This window comes from Xenopus laevis, chromosome 2L, assembly GCF_017654675.1.
Source record: "Xenopus laevis strain J_2021 chromosome 2L, Xenopus_laevis_v10.1, whole genome shotgun sequence".
Classification (NCBI taxonomy): Eukaryota; Metazoa; Chordata; class Amphibia; order Anura; family Pipidae; genus Xenopus; species Xenopus laevis.
Window position 1 is genome coordinate 34,705,923 of NC_054373.1, and position 23,300 is coordinate 34,729,222.

At 38.8% G+C, this 23,300-nt stretch overlaps 1 protein-coding gene across 7 annotated transcripts in view; it reads right to left on the reverse strand.

Moving 5' to 3' along the window:
• Positions 1 to 552: 552 nt before the first annotated feature.
• The window catches only part of slc13a2.L (solute carrier family 13 member 2L homeolog), a 63,991-nt gene continuing 41,243 nt past the window's right edge, over positions 553 to 23,300 (reverse strand). For 5 of the 7 annotated variants that reach the window (XM_041581728.1, XM_041581729.1, XM_018246134.2 and 2 more), the window contains 12 exons: positions 17,509 to 17,637; positions 16,959 to 17,095; positions 15,921 to 16,243; positions 15,306 to 15,495; positions 13,695 to 13,817; positions 12,326 to 12,547; positions 11,821 to 11,921; positions 10,477 to 10,506; positions 5,226 to 5,347; positions 3,993 to 4,154; positions 2,654 to 2,791; positions 553 to 1,175 (listed from right to left, as the gene is read on the reverse strand). In XM_041581728.1, the coding sequence (XP_041437662.1) occupies positions 1,047 to 1,175; positions 2,654 to 2,791; positions 3,993 to 4,154; positions 5,226 to 5,347; positions 10,477 to 10,506; positions 11,821 to 11,921; positions 12,326 to 12,547; positions 13,695 to 13,817; positions 15,306 to 15,495; positions 15,921 to 16,243; positions 16,959 to 17,095; positions 17,509 to 17,637 (1,806 nt within the window). In that variant the 3' untranslated portion in view covers positions 553 to 1,046. The remainder of the gene's footprint in view (positions 1,176 to 2,653; positions 2,792 to 3,992; positions 4,155 to 5,225; positions 5,348 to 10,476; positions 10,507 to 11,820; positions 11,922 to 12,325; positions 12,548 to 13,694; positions 13,818 to 15,305; positions 15,496 to 15,920; positions 16,244 to 16,958; positions 17,096 to 17,508; positions 17,638 to 23,300) is intronic. The other 2 variants (XM_018246135.2, XM_041581727.1) reach the window with 1 other exon arrangement.

A 23,300-nucleotide genomic window follows, 5' to 3' on the forward strand; every position in this document is an offset into this window, starting at 1 on the left:
CAGAAGATGGACTTCCGGCACTGCCAGTCAATGCAGAGGCACAAGGGGACAATTGGTTATTACAGTCATCCAGAACTGCACCAAGCAGGATTATGACTCTGTGGCACAGCAGATATAGAGCCTGTTTTCTGCCCGTGGAGTCTAGAGTTTAAATCCCGGGTGGGTGATTTTCCAGACCTTTCAGGGTTCTTTATGTCTGTACAGAACCCTCTATTCTATGCAGGCTTGCTGTGGCATTTTCTTCAGGCTGCATTCAAGAGCGACAGCTACTTTGGAGTCGGCAAAACCAAAAAAAAAAAAAAAAAGCTTTATACAGAACCCTGTTTTTGTTAAACAATTTACCAAAAATGGCAGTGGAAGGGGGGGGGGGGGTTCTTACAGGCAACCCCTGTAAAAAAAGGGCAGCCAAATGGAGTTTTGTCGAGACAGCCCTTCAGCAAAGTAAGCTGCCAACCCCCATGTTGTTTTTCAGCAAGGCCTCTCCTTTGGCGAAAGCTGCCTTATCTTTGTATATATACACCCCTATAGAATGACCAGACTTCACGATCTGTACAAATTTGTTATGTTTTATTGTTACAATACTTATTGATATATTTGTATTAGTAACAAATAGTTTATTTAGCACTTAATCCTAGGGACACATTTTTTTCCCATCCACCTCGATATTTCACTCGATACTGATAAAGCCGTAAAAATGTTTATATTTATCATTTTAAATAAATACAAGTGAGAATGTTGCCCTGATAGAAACAGGACGCTCTACGAGAGCATTTTTTGTACTCTTGCATGCTGGGTATTTCCCTTATGTACAAAAGCACCCTTAGCTGATAATGCCCCTATTTAAATCTTTGCAGAGCAGAGTGAGATGCTAACGTGACTATGCTTTAGGCAGGTAGGATTCTCAGTACAACCGCTCATAGTCACTAGGCAGGTATGAGTTGTGCGTATTCAAGGACACTAGATGACACAGCCACCACTTGATCATACTTCTGAGCTCCTTGTCATCCAGTTAAACACAACTGGGTATTAACAGTCCATTAGAAATGCTAAGGCTGCCCTGTGGAGTTTGCCCAAGATGGAAATGTGCCCAAGTTGAACATGTAAAATCCCCAGCTGTTAATGGCCAGTGTAATAGTCAGCACACCCAGGATGTTGAGCAGCAGTCCTGCCTTTGCCTGGAGTTGGGATACAAAACAATCAGTTAGAAATGATCAGCTCTTATACAAATTGGGGCAGGGGGAGAAAACATAAAATAATTGGCTCTGAATTGAGGTGGTGTTACCACGGCCCTGAACTTGATGGCAACGTTAGGATTCCCAAAGTAGCTAGTGTCAATCGGTGCACCAGACTTGAAGGTCACATTTTTTTATTCTCTTGAACAAGATATAACAGTAACATTTATCGGTTCTCCAATGTTGTCAAAGGCACTAACACAGAATTAGGGCTAGGTCATTACACAAGTTTCTAATTTACATTCAGCCTTTCAGAGTGGATTTTCAGGACGTCGGGAAACACTCATTTTCACCTTGACCATAGTGAGTTAGTCAGAGATATAAAATGGACAATATCAAGGATCCAATGGTTGGAGGGCCTCTGGGAGTATATCACACCTAGGTCCCCATACCTTATCAAATTTATTAGCAGATCCTCTACTCTCAGATGTGAGTTTGTAGAGGGGAACAACATCCAGTGGGTAGCTATTGTTTTTTTTGCCATAGAATAGGAGTATGTGATATCACTGTGTTTAGCACCACGAAGAGGCAAGTAGTGGGTGATAGTATACTGGAAAATTCAAGATTCTTGGCTAGGAAGTTAATTAACTGGGTCCAAAAGGAGTATATGTGGGGACATGCCCAAATCAAGTGATACAAGTCAGCACCTAGTTCCCCACATCTAGTACTTGTCAGCAGGGAAGTCCCACATTTGTTTAAGTCTGACAGGGGTTTTATAAAGATGGTGGTAGGCAAGGGAGACTAGGCAAGTGAATTGCTATTTTAAATGCACATTCCAGAAGTGACACAGGTTCCACCCTGAAAAACTGCTTATTGCAACGTATACCCAGTCAAGTCCATTGTGATGCATCAGGTGCAATTGCAGCAGATGCAACTTGGGGCTAGGATGGTATTCCGATCCAAATGTAAGGTGGCCATACATAGACCAATAAAAGCTGGCAAGTCGGCTGCTTATTGGCCAGTGTATGGGGCCCTCCAATGGCCTTCCTCAACCGATATCTGGGCACAAATTGTCAGACATAGTCCCTGCACATCACTTATCCAAACATTACAAGCACATAAAAGTACATCAGGTGCAGGTAACGTATTTGCAATGAGGCTAAGAAGGTAAAGAGCCTGAAAATGTGGCACAAATAAAATACATTTTATAATCAAATTAGTAAATATTTACTTTTGGAATTTGAAATTAAAAAACAGACTGGGCTTGTAAATCAATCTGTCAGCAATATTATTTTGCATCCCAGTGAAGCTAGCTAGTAACAGCACTCTGATAGAATTGGGGCACCCTCTACTGGCCTGGGAAAATCACCACACCTAAAGCAGACACTTTGATCAAAACTGTGATCAAAACAGCTGCTGTGTAAAAACATAAAAACAGATATAGTGATTTATATAATGGTTTTATTATACAAGCAACTTACCATATCGATAACTCTTAGCTGCCCATACGAGAAGGCAATGGCATTGGGTGGTGTTGCGACTGGAAGCATAAAAGCCAAGGAGGCTGATAATGTGCAGGGAAGCATGATGTACAGTGGGTTCAGCTGGATTGCTTTAGCCTAAATGAAAAAATAAAAGGGTATGAGAACACAACAGAGACCACTGTAGAAACACAAAGAGCTCAGTCTTAGGCTGCACATTGCAAATTTATTATCTATGCCAGTTTCTATACAAGTAAACTTGCAAAAAGTTTAATGTTAATTTTTACATAACCTGGCACAGACACCAGTTCATTGGGTTTTTATATACAGAGGTTCTGTTCTGTACAAATATGACACAAAATCAACAATCCTCATGGCACACTGGGAGGCTATTACTCATTGGAGGGCTACTACTACAGTTAGAAGAGCAAGATAGTTCTGGTGACATTGCATCGCTCTGATAGTCAGAAATGACAGGAATGAAAAGGCTATGAAGGCCATAAAGCATTTACTTGAATTATGGCAAAAGTGGCACTATTCTGCTGCAGTTCCCTTAATCCAAATGCTGCCCGACCAAGTTGTAGTGTTTAATCACTGGCATGTGCACAATGGCTATATATGCCATAATGTACCCCGAGTTCTTTAATCTATAGCAGTATAGGTTATAGGATATAGTGAAACTGAGGGAGTATGAAGGCTCTATTGAGGTTAAGGTTCTCCGGTGTTTGCACAGAGGTTAACATTTCCAAGAAGTTACAGCAATATAAATGTAGTGAAATAAATGAGTTATCTGTATTGTTATATGAGATTATGTACAATTCAATATAAAAAATCAAGATTGCTGTGATCTCTTTAAAAGCACTCAAGCCTGTGACCTCATGCCTTTACATAGTGGCAGAGCTGCTTTGTGTTTTCTAATAAAGGTACAGAATCTATTATACAGAATGCTAGGGGTCTGGGGTTTTGTAGATTAGGGATCTTTCTGTAATTTGGATCACCATATATTAATCTATTAAAAATTCATTTAACCATTAAATAAACCCAATGTTTTGCCTCCAATAAGGAATATCTATATCATAGTTGGGGTTAAGTACAAAGTACTGTATTATTATTACAGAGATAAAGGAAATCCGTTTTATTTGATTACTTGAGTCTATGAGAAATGGCCTTCCCGCCATTTGGAGATTTCTGGATAACAGGTTTCTGGATGAAAGATCCCATACCTGTATTATATTTCACAGTAGTACATCTGTGCCACTTGCAGAAAACACAAAAAAAGTAATAACAAGGGGCAAGTAGAACTGAAATATGATTCTTACAGGTGTAATCAGTATCTTACCATGGATGCTAGGATGGGTAGGAATAGAGTTGTGGTTGCCACGTTGCTAGTGCACTCAGTGAATGTAGCCACGAGAAGGCACAGAATTAGGGCAATAGCTGCAGGGGGTATGCTCTGCAAAGGGGTCAGCTTTTCTCCAAGCCACACTGACAAACCTGATTCCTAAAAAGTAAATCAAGGGTAGATTATTTTCTTCTTTCCTCTTAGCCAGCCATCTTACCTTATTGAATGCTTTAGACAGGCTTAAAAATTAATAACACCTTCATAATACATGTGCTCCCACAACTTCCTCTACAGAATCCAGAGTTTTTTTGGTTCAAGTGCCTGTATGAGGTTCTACATCTTAAAAGACGCTTAACCTAAGTTGACTGCACCTCATAACAAGGTGCTGACTGTACTAGTGTTTGCTTCCTCGACTAAAGCTAAAGTGCCCACCCTTGGGGGCTTATCGATGTCTGGGCTGAAGTATTGTCTTATACTTACCGGTCACAATTCCTATTTGTAGTTTATTTGTTACAATCTTGTATGGAAGTGTGAAGTGGATAAGTTCTGATTCCATATGTTATACCACTCAGTGGAACCCTTACCTGTATCTATCTAAAGTTTGCAGTATAACTAAGAAATGGTGCCAGATTCCGGACTGCACTGAGGAAGGTATATCTGAAACTTTCCTATTCGGAGAAAAGGTACCATTGTTTTTATCATCCTTATTTTAACACTATATTTCCATATTGAGATGGGCATGCACTATGTCTATCCAGGACACAATAAATAATGGACTATTACATCTCTAAAAAGATGAAGCAATGGACTAAGCAATGAAGAAATGGACTAAGAGAATGTTGACTTCAATTGGACTCATCACACTTGTTATACTAAATGATTTATGTGTGCTAAGGGGGCGGGTTCTGGTGTGGTACACTCCCACTCTAAGAGGGTTTAATAGTTTGTACATTGTATCACCAGACAGGCTCGAGAAAGGGCAAGAGTAAGCCTGAAACGTTGCCTGGTTGTTTGACCTAATCAATTCAAGTTTTCACTTTTTGCAACAAAGAGGTGCTGCAGCGGTATTTTTTTCCTAAAAGAGTAAAGTAGGAACTTTGTTTGGCGGCCCCTTTAAAGACCATTTAAAGGCACACCACTGATGAAACCAAATATCTGATTGGCTTTTAGTGTAACTTGGCCAGCACAAGCCCTGCTTATTTAACTACAGAACAACCTTATGTGCTTTACCTCACTGCCCTTCGCCAGAGCAAAACCACCTCCCAGAAGAATTACAATGTTCCAAGGCATTTTCTCGTTAACAGTTTTCCAGTCAAGCAGAGCCGGTGGTACTAGTAGCTTTGGCTTCATTCCTGAGAACAAATCCAAGAACCAATGTTCAATTAGCATTAAGAAAAATGTAGAAATTATCAAAGTAAATCATATTCACCACTATTATATTATAAAGACAAAATATGTATATTTAATAGGAAATTTTGTGTTTTACAACTGTTGCAGGATTATAATTCCCAGCATCCCTAATAAGTTCAGAAAGAGTTCTGCAACCACAGGGGGGTCTCTTTTAAGGAAAACTGCAGCTAAAAAAGTGAAATAGTAGCAAATAATGGCAAGAATTTAAGTACATTATGTTTGTGAAGATTCTCATTCATACAGGTCATAGTATATCTGTAGAAATACGTCAAATCAACTGGACTTGCTTCATAGTGAAAGTCTTCAAGAATAACACAGCAAGTCCAGTTGATTTGACTTATTTCTATAGATATGTTGGTACATTATCACTATAAGTGATACCTTCATGTTGGCTGATAACAATAGTCAATAATTAGCACAGCAATCTCTTTTCACCTGAGTGCAAGACTGCACTTTCTCCCATGTCCAACTGTCACACAGTTCAACGACAACCCTTCTTTAGACCCTAAAATTTTTTTAAAATATTTTTCATTTAAATATAATCTCTTGCACAGGCACAGCTATCAATGGCCATTTATGTTCTATTGCAGGGGTCCCCAAACTTTTTTAACCCGTGAGCAACATGCAGATGTAAAAGGAGTTCAGGAGCAACACAAGAATGAATAATGGTCCTGGGGTTGCCAAATAAGTTCTGCAATTGGCCATTTGGTAGCCCCTATGTGGACTGGCAGCATTCAGGAGGGTCTGTTTGGCAGTACATCTGCTTTTTATGAAACAAAAACTTACCTCCAAGCCAGAAATCCATGGGGGATGGAGAGCAACATGTTGCTCATGAGCCACTGGTTGGGGACCACTATTCTATTGTGTGTATTTGTGTAGGGGGGATGGAATTTGTAGCATCCACTAACATTTATAAAATTATTTTCAAAATGTCAACCTTTTTCCCTGCCATAAAACGCAAATTTAAAAAATTGGAATTCTGTGCTGAGTGAGTTGTTTCCATAGCACACTATTATAACAAAATGTATTCTGTTGAGCAAGAAACTGGGGGGATTTTTGAATCTTTATAGCATGCTGGAGAACATTGGTTTATGCCATTGATCCTTAACTTTATTATTAGGGGACCCTAGTAACATCTGAGTGTTTATGACCCAAGAATTGGTTTACAATCATATTCCTTACATTAGCTACTTCTAGAAGGATATTTCAAGGGGGTCATGGGGACCCACCCTAAACTAGCATGACCCAACAAGTAAGTAAGTAAGTAAGTGTTTATCTGAAATCTAACCCTAACTGACCTTGTATCTGGGCTTTCAGGTGTATCTGGGCAAGCAAATAGAAATCTTCCCCTAAAATCAACTTAATTGGACTTCACGCTCAGCCTACAGTTAGAACCACTGATTTCAGGTAAAGGACTAGGAGAAGCTGGAAAAAAATATGACATGGCATATTTTCACACACAAACATACTGGAAATATGTTCACTATTGTCGATGCATTCCAAAAGAGGAACATAAAGGTTATGGAGTCATAAATTCAGATCTAGGGTCAAATAGTAGTTCTCTATGATTGTATAGATAAGGGGTCTAAAAAGTCTATGGACATTTTAACTGGAATTTTTATTAGCCCTAGCACAGTGATGAAGGCCAGTGTAGCAATTTTTCTATGGAGTCATAAAAGCAAATGAATGAAATACCGAAGCTCAGCTCTTGTTTTTCAACATGTCCAGTTTCAAAAATATGACCTCTACCCTGTCTCTTCTTCACTGGCCTCTGCATCAAGAAGACAACATTAGGGGGGTTATTTACCAAAGATCAATTTTTAGAGTTTTTCTTGAATGAACTCACAACTTGAATGGGAAAAACTGAAATTAGCGAGTTCGTGGTTAATGACCCAAAAACTGGAATTGATCAAGTCAAGGGAAAAATCTCAAATCGCTCGAATTAATCTAGTTTTCAAGCAAAACCCTCTGAGAAAATTGTGAACATCATAAAGGAAATTACAATCTTCAAATGGTTCAAGGGCCCACTGTCATTGACTCCTACATGACTTTGACAGGTCAACACTTGGTTACTAGGGTAATTTGGATCCTAGCAACCAGATTGCTGAACTGGAGAGCTGCTGAATAAAAAGCTTAATAACTCAAAAACAACAAATAAAATATGAAAACCAGTAGTAAATTGTCTCAGAATATCACTCTCTACATCATACTAAAAGTTAACTCAAAGGTGAACAACCACTTTAAGGTAGAGCTGGTTTGAACTATATTTATTAGTTCTTGATTGGTTTGCATAAGTTACTTTATGTGCCGCACCGCAAATAAACCACAGGGCAGGTATACCTGTATGTCAGGGCTAGCAAACCTTTGCCTATCTGCAGTGGCTTACAAAGGCTAATGAGGTAGGTAGTATGACACTTATGGCTTAAACCACTGATCATAATAAGATCATAATAATGTACTTTAACAAAAATTCTCAATAACTAACAACAGCTCTATGTCTTGAACATGTCTGACACTGTGCATCAAAGCAAGGTGGCAGCACAAAGCACATGTTGGTATTTTCTGTTTTCATAATGTAAGATCCTATCTCCTGCTTTATCTCTATATAAAGATTACAGTTTTACAGAGTGATAGTATTTTGCCTGCTTAGCAAGCTTTTATCAGCCTCCTCTGTTTCATAATGCTTTTATTAGCAGAACTGACTTTCTGTAAAGTGATGTGATAAGTGAGACAGCATATAACAATCTTCCAGCCCAGGTCTTGTTTTCGAGCTCCGGCCACAGAAAAAAAGGGAGTTAGGCACTCACTGTGGCTCTGTTTTGATGTTCCAGTTTCTTTAGCATCTTGTTTTTTATCTGCTTGTTGTAGATCTGTTGGTACTAACACAACATTGAAGGAACTGAGCCAATTAAATGGCCCTTTTTATGTTATAGATCAACAGCCAAAAAATGTTTGCCACCCTCACCGATCATAACCTTCCCCTTTCGTGAGCTCAATCCAGAGGGAACCAAAGCAAAGTTCCCTATAGGAGAAGCGCCTCCAGCCATAGTTCTTAGAACACTGCTGATGCCATGGACTTCAAAATACCTGAGTGAAATATGTTGTTTTATGAGTAAAGTTTATTTTTTCATATGATAATTGCAGATAATTATCCCATTTTATTAGTGTCCTAGTCATGTATTTGTAATGAGAAACCATTGAATAATATCCCACCATGTTATTTAGGAAACAATTGTCATTTTCATGGGCTTACATTTGCTTCATGTTTGACAAATCTGGTTCCTGTTCTTATATTCTATGAGTGTTAGTGAACAGAAAGGACCACCGTTTCTCATTATGGACAATATTTAGGTGGGTCCAATAGAGCCTACAATGTGCAAGGCAGAGAAATGAAACCTAAATTTTATAGAGAGTTCTGATGAAATAAGGTCTGAATACTAAAGTATCTCAGTATCTGCTTGTATTGAAACCTGCTTGCTTACTTGTTCTACCCTCTTCTTCAACAATATTACATAATAGCAACACCTTGTTTTCTTATTTCTGCACTTAAAGAAATAACTAAAACACTACCTATGTACAGTGGCAAGTTAGAAGTTTTACCACAAAACTATGGCCAGGCATATAGTCAGGGACGTAACTACAGAGAAAGCAGACCCTGCGGCTGTGGGGGGCCCAGGAGTTATAGGGGCCCCATGGAGCCCTAATTCATATACAGTTTCAATAAATATTGGTAAAACAGATCAATCTCTAGACATTTTGGGGGGCCTGTAAAATAATTTGCTGTGGTGCCCAGTAATATCTAGTTACGCCACTGAAAAAAGTTTATTTAATATGTGGAAATGAGCTTAGTTAGTCCACTACTATTTTGTTTTCAGTAGAAGAAGGACATTTGCGGACCACTATGATTTTAAAAGGCTCCCTCTCCCAGTGAAGCTTTTGCCTCAGAAATTATTTTATTCATGTTCTAGTTAATATAAAATAGTTTAATTGCATGTTCTCTAGTTATCATGTACTAACACTACCGCTACTGGTATCTAATTTTCTCTAGTCAACAAACCAGCACAGCAGTGCTTGCATCCTTTCTGACTGAGATTTGACTCAAAAAAAAGCTGAAAGCGAGTGGGTTGTGTCACAGCTATTGCTAAATACCAGGGTCATATTTTCAGCAACACTTGTCTACACATCATGACCTGTGATTTCCATGTGAAGTAATTTGAGACCTTTGAGCACTGGCCCTGGGGGAGGTGGCACACAATTGTACCCCTTATCCATAGAGCAGCCCATGGAACAGTAGTGCAATATGTGCTCTAAATTTTGCACTAAATTAAATATCCAGAGCAATATGTAAAGGGCAATATGGACATTTGCGGTGGACTATGCTATTATGCAAACACTCAGGAATAATTATGAATTAATTCCAACTCTTGTAGGTGTGGTTGTAGAAGTTTATGTATAAAAATGCTTGTTGTGATCAGTTACTTGTACCTTTTTTTTTACCCGAGGAAGGGTTACCACCCTGAAACCTTTTTCTACAAATGTGGCTTTAAGCCTTGGATCTTCCTAATCTGTGTTGTTCCATGTTCCTATCATTGGTGTTAGTTGAACTCTTCTACGGTTATTCTGGATACTGTTGAACTGGGAGCATCAGACAGAAATTAGTATGGAAGGTCAGTACAGTTATTAGGTGTGCTGGTTATATTGCCTTACTGTTATTGAATTCTGACATTTAATCAGTCATATGCTACAAGTGATAGAAAATCAACTCCTGGGGACGGTGAAAAAAAAAGACTAAAATACAGAAACAAAAAATACACTTTGCCTTTGTGGGACCACAAGACAACACCCCCATATCGATCTCCATTGAACATAAAACTGAGACTGTAGTTTACAACAGTATTTTGCACTTATAAATATTTTACTTTACTACAGTAATACAATTTAATTTCGCAATTTAGTTTGCTGTACTGAAAAGTAATTTCCATAAAAAAAACACATTAATTAGTCTCCTGAGATGAGTGACAAAAATACATACATAGAGAGAGAGATATTCTATCTACAAGCTATTATTTACCTGGGTGTGGTGGTTTTCCAGACATGGACCCTGTCATCAAATTACAATATTAATATTTGCAGAGATACTTGCTTTGATGTCTAACATGATGCCCAACATAGAACTCAGGGACCTTAAAGGACATGTAAAGTCTAAAATAGAATAAGGCTAGAAATGCTGTATTCTAAAAAACATTAATTTATTGCATCACAAGCCTAATCAAACAAATAATTTATGCTTTCAAAGTTGGCTACAGGAGGTCACCATCTTGTAACTTTGTTAAACATCTTTGCAAGACTAAGACTGTGCACATGCTCAGTGTGGTCTGGGCTGCTCAGGGATCGTCATAAACAAAGCCGCTTGAGTTTTGCATGGCTGGGAAGTAAGGCGGGGGCTCCCCCTGCTGTTCATAAGTATGATTGTTTCCCTGCTCAGCAGTTAGGGACCATCTGACAATTCCTATACACAGCAATAAATGAAGGGAGACTTTCACTGCATACGGTCAGGTTTCGTATAAAAACGGTACACATTTTTTAATTAAAGTATATTGGAGATAGGTTTCTTTTTTATTAAAGAAAGTAAAAATGGGATTTTATTGGAGATAGGTTTCTTTTTTATTAAAGAAAGTAAAAATGGGATTTAATTTTTTTTGCCTTTACATGCCCTTTAAAGTGGATGTCAAGAATTGTATATTAACCCATGCTCTAAGCAGTGTTACAGTAGTGATGCTTCAATGTCTCTGAAAATTCAAACTCATTTTGCCCATTGATAGCTATGGTTATCATAGGGTTAGCGAAAGCGATGGAAGCAATAGGCAAAAGTGGATTAGAAATAAAATAGATTACAGAAGGTTGAAATTATGAAATTATTATAGGAAATATCTGCACACGGCAAAATGAATTCAGGAGAAGTAGCAGAGAAGGGGTATGGTAGATGGCAAAACTATCGACAAGGAAAAAGCAATATGCATTAGGGGAAAGTAAATAAAAACCAATGGAGGTTATATATATATCATGACAAGCTACTCAAAGTTCTGATCATTGTCATATTCTGAGGGAAACAAAACTTTTTTGAACTTTGTAGGAAGGGGGGTGATCTCCCTGTCTTTAAACTATTGCCTGTATCTGCTAGAAAAACAATACTGGTTGCAGGAATTATTGACTGGTTACCTGCCTGAAAGCAAACATCTTATTGGGTGCTGTGGTGTATAAGACCTGGTGCAAATTTTGCATCTTGTAGCCATGAGGTTTCCTGGTGCAGTGACCACAACAATACATGGGAACATTGCTCTGAACACCAGCCACAGATCCAGATTTCAACAGTACAGTGGACACATTTGATTAGTCCTCAGATCGAAAGAATTACCTGGCTTCTCTGTATCTTGGTACTTGAAAGAAGGTAACTCCGATGGGAAGAAGAACATCATGAGGGACACAAATATGGCAACAGTTGCATCTGTGACCATTCTGGTGGATTAAGCAAGCAAGAAAGAAAAGTTATTATATTTCTTTTTATTTGCATTGATAAATTCCTATATATAATCCTGAAGTCTGAAACTAGGGATGCACCGAATCCACTATTTTGGATTCGGCCGAACCCCCAAATACTTTGCGAGAGACTCGGCTGAATACCGAACCGAATCCTAATTTGCATATGCAAATTAGGGGTGGGAAGGGGAAAACATTTTTTTACTAAAGTCACATGATTTCCCTCCCCACCCCTAATTTGCATATATAAATTAGGATTCGGATTCGGTTAGGCCGGGCAAATCCTGCTGAAATAGGCCGAATCCTGAACCGAATCCGAGATTTGGTGCATCCCTATCTGAAACACATTTTTGATTGGTAGTGATAACAAAAGACAGACTTACTCTTTGCCACCTTTATTAAAGCTGATGGTTGCCCATCCTGGCATGAACCCAGGCTCCCTTGTAAACCACAGCAGCACCAGAAGAATAAATAGCACCAGCACTGATATTTCAGCAAATGTCATGGATCCTAATTTTTTGTGTTCTCCAGAAATGACTTTAAAAGCTCTCTTCTCCTTTTCCTTTTGTTCTGCGTTACCGCCACACCCAAAATTCTTTTTAAAGCTTAAGAAAGAGGCAAAAATCAAATTAGTTAAGACTCAAAGTATATTTTGCATGACGTAGACCTTTACATTCTCATTTATTATCAAACCGCAATTATACAATGAGAATGGGTGGTGCCATCCTCTACAGATAACTATATAATAAACCTAATCAAGGTCATAAACACCTAAAAACTTTTCTATTATAGAAATTGCTTGTAGACTATGGAAGCTCTCACGCACATCGTAGGGCTCATTTATGCCAGGTGGGACAGGGTGCAAAATGTGAAAAAACGCAAGATGGCATGTTTTTCATACATTACACCCTACTTTGCAGTCAGTGCCTGTGGGAGCACTTTATTGTGCCAGTGGCATAACTATAGAGGAAGCAGACCACACGTTTGCAGGGGGGGTGTGATGCCTGGGCGACCAAAGGGCAGGGTTCCTGTATAGCAGTTAAAGGAGAAATAAACCCTTGACCCCCTCCACTGCTCGCTTTACCTCCTTTAGCCTACCCCCTTCACCCCTTCCAGTTAAAAAAACATGTTTGCTTCCACCTTTTGCTGTTGCAGGGGTGCGTGTGATGCCTGGGCAACCACGTGGCCGGCTTCCTGTATAGCAGTTAAAGGAGAAATAAACCCTTGAACCCCTCCACTGCTTGCTTTACCTCCGTTAGCCTACCACCTTCTTCTCCTTCCAGTTAAAAAAACATGTCTTCCACCTGTTTTTATACTTTGCAGTCTGCCCTACCAGATGTAAATACTGTACGTTCTAATATGTTTTTAAATCTTTTTAGGAATGAAGCTATTTCAGTGAAAGCAAACAAAGCAATATCAAAATACATCAACATGTCATAGACAAAAGGAATCTCTGCAGTATGACTGATCTGTTCACCAGTTTTTTTATATATGATAATCATGGTGTGCCACGTTTGGGAATATTCCCATTGTCCATAATGGGTATTTACTTTGATAAATGAAATGTGTTGCAGCTTTAATCCAACACATTTAATCACCTGCTATTTGTATACAATTGGAATTAAAAAAAATATTGAGCAACAGAATTATAATATTACTAGCATGTTATATATATTATCAGCACTGGCTCTTATTGATTTCTAGTCCAGTTGGGCATGAATGCATAGCAAAGAATTCCACTATAGAACCTACTTGAAGCCCAAAAACATGAACTGGAGCCATAACCAGGACAATGCAAGTAGCACAAACATTGTGGGGAATGCAAATCCAAACCAGGAGGCAAAATTGATGATGTTATTGTTGTTCGGGAAAAGCCTGCAAAAAAGAAGAACGAGAATAAAATGAGCTGTAGGATATAAACCAGAATATATGACTTGAATATCAAAGAAACACTAGTAGCATATAGAGATTTGCATGAGACACCATAACAAAAAAATGAATGACAAGGCCAGGGACCATTGTAACAAGGCAAAACGTGTGGATTATCTGACAGATTAACCATAAATCCAAATTACCTAATTCCTGTATTTAACATTGGAATACAAGGTACCTGTATGACTAATAACTCTTTAAGACTCACCTACTGCATGAACAACCGATTCACGTGCAAGCCTTATTTATGCCAAAGAGATCAATTCATCCCTATCTACATATACCTAAGTTTGAGATGGTTTTATTACTTTTATCTTATCATATTCCAAGCCTGCATCAGAGCCATGCAATGGGTACATGGCAGCCTGCCCATAGTGCAGTATCTACTCATGCGCCATATCTATGAAACATTTGACAAGGAGCCTTTTAGTCTTTTGTAGAATAGCCATTCCTGTATATCATGTACAATAGGTGAGTTTAAACCTTCTAATATATAAATTATGGTGTAATATGTGCAGAATGTAATGTCTTTTAATACATTTCCATTCTTCAGTGGCCTTTGGCTGCTTGTGATGTTTGGGAGCACTAAATAGGGCCTCTCTTCTTTCCCCTTTAACTAAGTAGAGCCTGATCTGAGATCAAATATATCTTATAGGGGCTTCCTTTCCAAGCAGATGAATTAGAGCTTACTCAAATAATTGATTCAGTACAAACAAAATCTAACAAAATAACTGCCTTTTGCAAAAATTCTGCATGTAGAGAGACATGATGTCTGGTGATTTTAATAGAGTGAGCTCTAATACATCTTCTAGGAAAAAGGAGCCCCCCTATAAGATATATTGGATCGTTCATCTGACACCCAGCTCCTGAATGAAGACAGAATGAAGAGAAACAGATGCTGACTGAGGAATTGTGAAGATAAACTTGATTATTTCAGAATTGGTACAGCATTTTTAATAGATTGTTTTTAGAAAGTTTCTTATTTCAGTGTGCTGAAGCTTATATTAAATTTTCATTTTCGGGATAATTCCCCTTTAAGCTGGCCATAGACGTTCAGATTTTCTTCTCTTCTACGACAAATGATTGTTTGTTGTCATCTACTGATAACTAATCATTCAGATTAAAAAGAACAAATCAGATGATGTTCTGGCCATGAATTGACAGAAGTTATGTCCGACAGTCACCCATGGATATAATCATGCAGGGATCTTATCGTTAGCCGATATAAATATTCTAACCTGTCTGAACGACTAACCGACCGATCGCCAAGGTACGAAAAATGTTGGGACAATCCACACATGGTCTGAAAATCCCACAAACCTTCATTTCGTACAAGTTTATCTTTACTTCTATGGCCACCTTTAAAAATGAAAAGGGATCCACCTGCCCTGCCTCTCATCTGAGTGCAGTCTGAAAGTTCCAAGTACCTACTCGTCCATTTGTCCTTTCATTACAAGGTTTGGGGTGGTGCCAGTCAATGTTGCAATTCCACCAATGCTGGCAGAATAACAGACACAAAGGGTCATTCCCTTGCAGATCTTCAGGTGCTTCTCTAATCTGAGTTTCTGCTTCTCTTCACTTTGTTTTTCATCCTCGGGTTCTATCACTATAGGGCCAATACCTGAAAAAGAATTAATTAAAGAAGAAATAAGCACCAAAGAGTTATTTCTCGTTTAACTTTTTATCATATTAATAGAAGAACGCAAGTCCAAAAATACATTTATTGGGAAAAAAAATTCAGCCTCCCTGCTTTTTTTTGTCTTTATCCCTATTAATGGCACTGTTAGTAGGTTTGATTCCTACACTAAGGTCTAGGGCTTGAAATTGATTTTTTTTCCATATCGTTAAAATCATTCATTAAAGCCTATAGTTATTTATACAAAACATTATTTGGGCTCAGAAAAAAGCATGGAATTCAATCTGTAAACATTTTTTTTAGGTGGACTTTTTACCCTTATCCTATTCGTTGAGTGTATATTCTTTCCACTGTCACTTTGGTGCTATTGCCTATATTTTATATCTGTTATATTTTATATTTTAACTCACTTTCTTTCTCTTGTTTAGAAGGCTCAGGATCTTTAGTACTTTTCTCTTGCATCTCAAACCCCACGTTTACAGTAGCATAAGGGTTGGCAACTGCCAGAATCATTTTTCCATCTGGCATAATTGATTCATACATTCCATTTTCCATTCCATTCACATTCTTTTGTGTTTTACTGTTGTCTTCTAAACGATCATCCACTTTCTCCTCCGAGGAGTGAAGCTGCTGCAGGACAGCCTGTGCAATAGGTATCATCATGGCTGTCGTGGCTGTGTTACTGATCCACATGGAAAGGAAGGCTGTGACCACCATGAATCCAAGAAGTAGACTGTAATGTAAATAGGCAAGGCTAGGGAGTGCCACAGAACATCTGTTCAATCGCCATACTGTACATTTGGTATCCCACTAATTAAATATTTCTTCATAGCCCTAAGCAACAGTTCCTATTAGGGATGAACCAAATCCACTATTTTGGATTCAGCCAAACCCCAGAATCCTTTGTGAAAGATTGCTCTGGTCTTAATAATTTCTATGTATATTTCTTAGCTACATACATTCATTATATGAACTCATGGTTTGCTTTGGACCCAAATAACCAAATAAGTCCCCACTACAGGTCCTGGCAATATTCTCATTAGACATCCTCCTTGATAGTCAGGTAAAGATCTATTCAACCTCACTTCAAACTCCACAGGTTCCCATTTGGGCATGGTTGTGGATACTAATTCTGTGCCCTTCTTTTCTTTCCTACTTAAGCACTATGGGACAACCCATAGGCCTTTATAATCTTCCTGAATTCGTTTATGAAATGTTTGGGGTAAAAACTTGTCTATTCTGAGCTGGGCACAAATGATGAGTTTAGTTAACAATTACCAGTATCCGGCACAATTCACAGTTAATATCGTAGCATGTTAAGAGGTGAAGAAACAGTAGTTAGCGTCTAAAAGTTCTGTGTCCACCTTTTAACAATCCAAAAGGAATGGTACAGGCACCACCTAATCTTGTCTAAAACACAAGTTTTCAACAGGTTCTAATAGACTTACAGGGCAGGTTTGACTCCAACAATCAGCAGCACTCTTAGGGCAATGCGTTTATGCAAATTCCATTTTTCAACCGATATCGCCACCAGCAAGCCACCAATAAACAGCATGTTTGTGTCTTTCAGATACTGGCTACACACCTGTAATTCCATAAGACTGATATAAGCATTGATTTTCTATGACTAAGTCTGGACATCCAAGGGGAGATGCACAATATTTACTTCATACCAAGAATAGACAAAGAATAATCAATAGAGATTCTTTGGGTGAAAAGGCCATGATCTCTGTTTTAGCTATGTTTAGTTTACGGTAGCATTGGTTCATCAAGGGGGAGACAGCTAGCAAATCTGGGTCTAAAGTTCAGTGTTCAGTGAGGGTTGTCTGTTTATTGCTGAATGTCATCTGCATATAAGTGATATTTCAGGCTAAATGTAGAGATAAATTCTACTAAAAAAGAGATTATATTCAGAGTATATTTTTCAGAATAATAAGATGGAGGGGATAAGGAATTTTGTAATAGCTCAAGAAATAACTTCTGCTAAGCATATCTTACTGCTGTGGAATCCATGATGCCCATCATGGGAAAAAGCAAGACTGGAAAAAGTGCAGTGACGGCCAGAGGAAGAGCTTCTGTGCACCAGAATGATGCCATCACGATGATCACAAAGCCACAGCTTGCCTCCTGTTAGCATGGATAGGAAAACACAGAAAATCCAATCAGGATTCCAGTATATAATGTACAATCAATTTGCACTTCAACTTAACAAATTAGAATATCGAAACATCCATTTATACACTGGCAGTAGTGAAGGTATTTCCTGGGGCTTTTAAAATAAAACTTTTTATTTGCTTATTTTTTTTTCCTGAGATATGAAAACAGGCCTTACTCAGAATAAGTCTGGACAGCAAAAGTCTAAAAAAAAGACTTTTACTTCAGCCGGCAGCAGCAAGGGCAGAAATAAGCAATATTACAGACCTCTGAGTAGGCAACTGCGTGTATTCAGGCACATAGACTTCTGTATGTTGAGTTCACAGACCTCTATGACTGTCTCACTAATGGCTAAACTACATGGGAGACCATCCAGGGGATTAAGGGCTATTGATTAGACACCCGATGATAATCAGACTCAGCGTGTAGCCCCTCACTCTGCTACAGGACACAAAACATTCTGGGAGGTAACCGTGCCTGTCTCTGTTAGCAGCAGGGCATAGAAAAGAAGCAAAACAGGCAACGTTCATGGCTGAATAACACAATAATCGTGCCTTACATTAGCAAATGAGCACTCCTATGTATTCTCCTGAAAATCTTGGCTGCCCAGGAGATCACACTACAAAGAAGATTGCTGTACAGCTGGCACTGAGGGTATGATGGCCTGAGCTATGTGCATTTAACTGTAACTGAACAATGACTCTCACTGTTTATTTTTCCATCAATTTGTCAATATATATCATGTGAAGCCTTGCCAAGACATATACAGCTTGTTTATTCTTTTTCTCATATGAGTCACATTACTAGAACAGAACAAAATGCCAACAGATTCCAGGGAGCAATGTAAATACCGAATACAATGGTTTCCAAGTGACACCAAGGCTGTTATAGGGAACTAATGTCCATTTTAAGGCCCATGGGATAGATTCAGTCCTCCAAGGCATTTGTATGTCCACCTATGTGCCTGGGGGAACTCTTTTTATGGCTTCATCAATGTTATTTTAATCTACTACCACACAGGTGTCATTTAGCAGAAAACTTACACTGTACTATATTCTTTCCATATATTTTTAACATACTGTATGTGCTAATTATATGTATGTATTTATTTATTTATATAGTACCACAAGTGCACACACTGCTTTACAAAAACATTAGTGAATCTATGTTTAAGTGTTTAGGTGATTCAGGATACAGTGCATTGGGCCCTGTGTTGTCATGTAATCTAATGTGGATGCCACTACAGTAAAGGCCTGGCAGAGCATTAAAAGGAGGAAACCCAGAATCTGGTGATGTCCATGAGTTCATGACTTCAGGCTGTCATTGCCAGCAAAGGGGTTTCAACCAAGTATAAGAAATTAACATTTTATTTTCAGTTTTTTAATTTGTCTGATTACTTTTGAGCCCTTGAAATGAAGTGATTGTGTTAAAAAAAGGCTTTAGTTCTCTAGTTTTGTGCAATCTTTCTGTTCAACCCACTGAATTAAAGCTGAAACTCTGCCGTTCAACTGCATCTGAGTTGTTTCATTTAAAATTCATTGTGGTCATGTACAGAACCAAAATTAGAAAAAAAAATTTGTCTGTCCAAAGATTTATGGACCTAACTGTATATGTTGCAAAATTTTAACAGCGCAGAATCTGCACCTGAATTACTGAGTTGCCAGAATGAAACACCAGAGACACGAACATTAAACTTTAAACTTAGATTTTGGGAAAAAAAAGGTAAAAAATGGAAAGTACTTGAAAAAAGTCTTTATTTCTGGGGAGCAATCTGAAAACAACTGAACTGAAAAAAAGTGTTTGGAAGGTGAACAACCACTTTAAAGATCAGAGACACACAGGGTGTCTGGACTGCAACAATTTGGCAAGGAAAATTCCAATGTAACTAATGAGGCATGCACACAAACTAGGTCCACTGTAACTTCCCTACAAGAATCATCACTAACATCCTCTGTCTACCTGGTGAGTTATGGATACATCAGACAAAGTCATCATTGTATTACAGGTTACAATTGGTCCAGTATCTGGATAATGTGTATGTTTGTCCCCATTAATAGCTTGAACCTATCAACAACCTGTCTATATAAAGAACAACTGCCAGAGGCTTGGGTGCAGTGCCCCCCTGAGCCAGCAATACCAAAATAGGTGAATACAAATTTTAAAAAAACTTAACAGAACTTGTACTAATATCTTGATTCTTAAACAACATTATCAGTGTAGTAAAAATATTAAGACGGGACCCTCAAAACCCCCTATCCAGCCTCCAACTCCCCATCTGCTTCTACCTGCCCATGGCAGCTAGTTTGCGACGGGCTCTCAACATTTCAGGTAGGGGAGCAGCTGGGGAGAGTGGGATTTCTATACAGCAGAGCCCACATTCCAGGCCCCCTTGTCCCCCCTTAACAGAACCTTGTACTAATATATTGATACTTAAACAAGATGTTCGGTTGTAAAGGGGTGAGGTGACAACCCTGTGCCTAAAGCATGCATAATAGAGATGTGTGTGTGTGGCCAACGTCCATGCATGTTCCTTGTAAAGGGATTGTGCAGAAACACAATAAACCATGATTTAATTTCACAACATGCTGCAAATTGTGCATGGACACCAGATTTATGGCAATTTGTAAGTATTGCCCAGGTTACGTAGCATGACATAAACAAACATATCCTTGGCCACAATATATAATAATAGGACCATAGGGCAATGAGTTTAAAACAGTTTTATTATATATTTGACAGTAAAAACCAATTTATTATATATCTGACAGTAAAAACAGATTTATTGTTTATCTGACAGCAGTGGCGTAACTAGATATTACTGGGCCCCAAAGCAAATAATTTTTCAGGGCCCCAAAATGTTTAGAGGTTGACTTGTTTCTCCAATATTTATTGAAATTGTATATGAATTAGGGCCTCATGGGGCCCCTATACCTCCTGGGCCCCCCTGCAGCCGCAGGGTCTGCTTCCTCTATAGTTACGCCCCTGTCTGACAGTAAAAACAGATTTATTGTATATCTGACAGGTACAGTTACCGAGACTGAATAACATTGCTACCCATTAGTAAGTATGGCATTGAGGCCCTGGATGAGGCATTTTGGGAATCAAGTGACATACAATAATTAATAATTTTAGCCAAAAAAAAAAAAAACAGGCTTGCTGTTAAAAGAACCCCTGTTATTTTGGGGTATAAAAGTTAAATACTCATAACAGTCCTTCTCTTGGACAACATGGAAGTTGTCTATGGTTACCACCTCACCCCATTAATACCTGCCACATATTGAATCTACATCCTGCATGGCTAATTAGCAATTCATTTAGATGCATGCTACAAATAAACTAAATGAATTGCTAATTAGCCCTGCAGGATGTGCATTCGATATGTGACCAGTATTAAAGGGGTGAGGTGGAAGGGTCAGGTTAGATGTAAAAAAAAAATACAGCCTGCATTTCCTAAACAGGCCCCAGGATACAAGCACTGCTCTAATGCAGAAATAAACAGGTGAGAGATGAATCCTCCCTCTAGACAATCTGCTTTCTTCACCTGCTGCTGCTGATCCAGAGTTAATCATTGGCCCCCAGTGGTGGAAGCTTAGCCATGACTAAACTTTGGTTAATATTAAATGATAACCTCTGATTTGCATAATTGCTCACTGTAAAAAAAGGTGTGCTTAATGCAAAGGTCACAGTGATTTGACAGGAATAGCAAGAGAAGGGGCCCTATGAGATAATAACTGAAGGCCACGCCAATGCCCACAAACACACATGAGCACAGCACTTCTATGTAACAAATTAAAGCTATATTAACATCTGGGTGCAATTGCTCATGATACTGTTTCAGTCATTGCAAGGTTGTGATTGGTTGATCACATAGTGAGTTTTTTAAGATGCTATTAGTAAAACACTAGTATATATCATTAGCCAGTGCAGGCTAATTACCCATAGTAATACATCTGCTGACCGAACCGAACCCGGTTGGCAACTCCATTTTTATACCAGTGCCCGAACCGCCTATCTCTGACATCACAAAAGGAATGGGCATATAAAGGGAGGTTGCCGGAGCTGAAAGAGTAAGGGACAGTAGAAGAGCTTGACCATTGGTCCCAATGGTGTCGGGCCGACCTGTACATCACTAATCTGGTTGCCTCATGTTGGACATCCCTGATTTATTCCTTACCATCTTTAGAAGGATCCCCATCTTTTCTGAATTGCCAGGGCCCTCCTCACTTGAGGAAGGGGGGAACCTCAAACATGTTGTGTATAAAGGCACGATAAACTAAAGCAGCAGAGCATATTCTGCAATATTATTCTTCACTATATATTGACACCCCCTGTATCTGTAGCCTTGAAAACAGATTGCAGAGATCCCAGACCCAAGTGAACTTTCATTTGTACCTATGCAAATATCCTGCAGATTGTAGAGTAAGTGTAATAAATGGGTATTATATAGAGATATTATACTATTTAGTTTTGGTAATATAGTGGAAGATAAGAAAATAACAAGACCAATCTATGTTGTGTTATAAAGTATGTTTCAGATAGTGAAACATTTATTTTCTAAATGATAAAAGAGAAGAATATATGTGATAACCCTGTAGAAGGTTATGCACTAATCGCTGCAGATAATCTTTCAGTTTGTTGCTTTTGCATCAGTCACCATTGTCTTGATATCATCAGGGATGTGCGAGGTGCGAGGGGGCAGCATTTTTGTGCTCTCTGCACTAAAAGTGTTCAACTTACAAATACAAGAAAAGTGCTATTCACTGGAGCTGCCACTTTTTAGGTATTGGAAAATGCAATTATTAACCTTAGTCCACGGGCCAACGGTCCTGTTTCAATTGGCGTATCTGGATCAGTGGTCTGGGATTGGCACAAGTGAAGTCTAGTAAAGTGTCCAACTGTTCAGCGTTATTCTACTGTCCTTGTTGTGGTCCTTGTCACCATCGAATGCAACACCCCCCCCCACCCCCAGTCCATCAGCCAGAGTTACACAATGGCCTAAGCTAGAGGTAGACAGGCAGAAGAGGTATGTGCCTAACAATCCCTACCGTTGGGCCCGAGGCAAACTCCTATTCTGCCTACCCCTAGATCCGATCCTGATTATTAAAATAAAAATTTTCTCATGAGAATAAAAAGACACAATAATGATAAGCCTACTAATCGTAGGGCAAGAATCAGCCAATCTGCTGGCCTCTGCTCCCTACTGTGTTTTTTTTTTACCCATGAGCAACATTCAAACATAAAAAAAATAGAGGAGCAACACAAGCCTGGGGTGCCAAATAAACACTGTGATGGCTATTTGGTAGCCCCTGTGTGGACTGGCAGCCTATAAAAGGCTCTGTTTGCAAGTACACCTGGTTTTTATTCAACCAAAACTTGGCTGGAATTCAAAAATAAGCACCTGCTCTAAGGCCTGAGAGCAAGATTGAAGGGGTTGGAAAGCAACATGTTGCTCACGAGCCACTGGTTGGGCATCATTGATCTAAAGTGTCACATAAAGCAACTGACCTGGGACTTTATTTGTGGGTGTTTGTTTATGCACTTGATAAAAAATTTCTTCCATGAAGGGAGCAATCTCTCTCTCTGTACATAATGGAACTATATTTCCAGTATATGAGTATGTTACTACACTAAAGTTG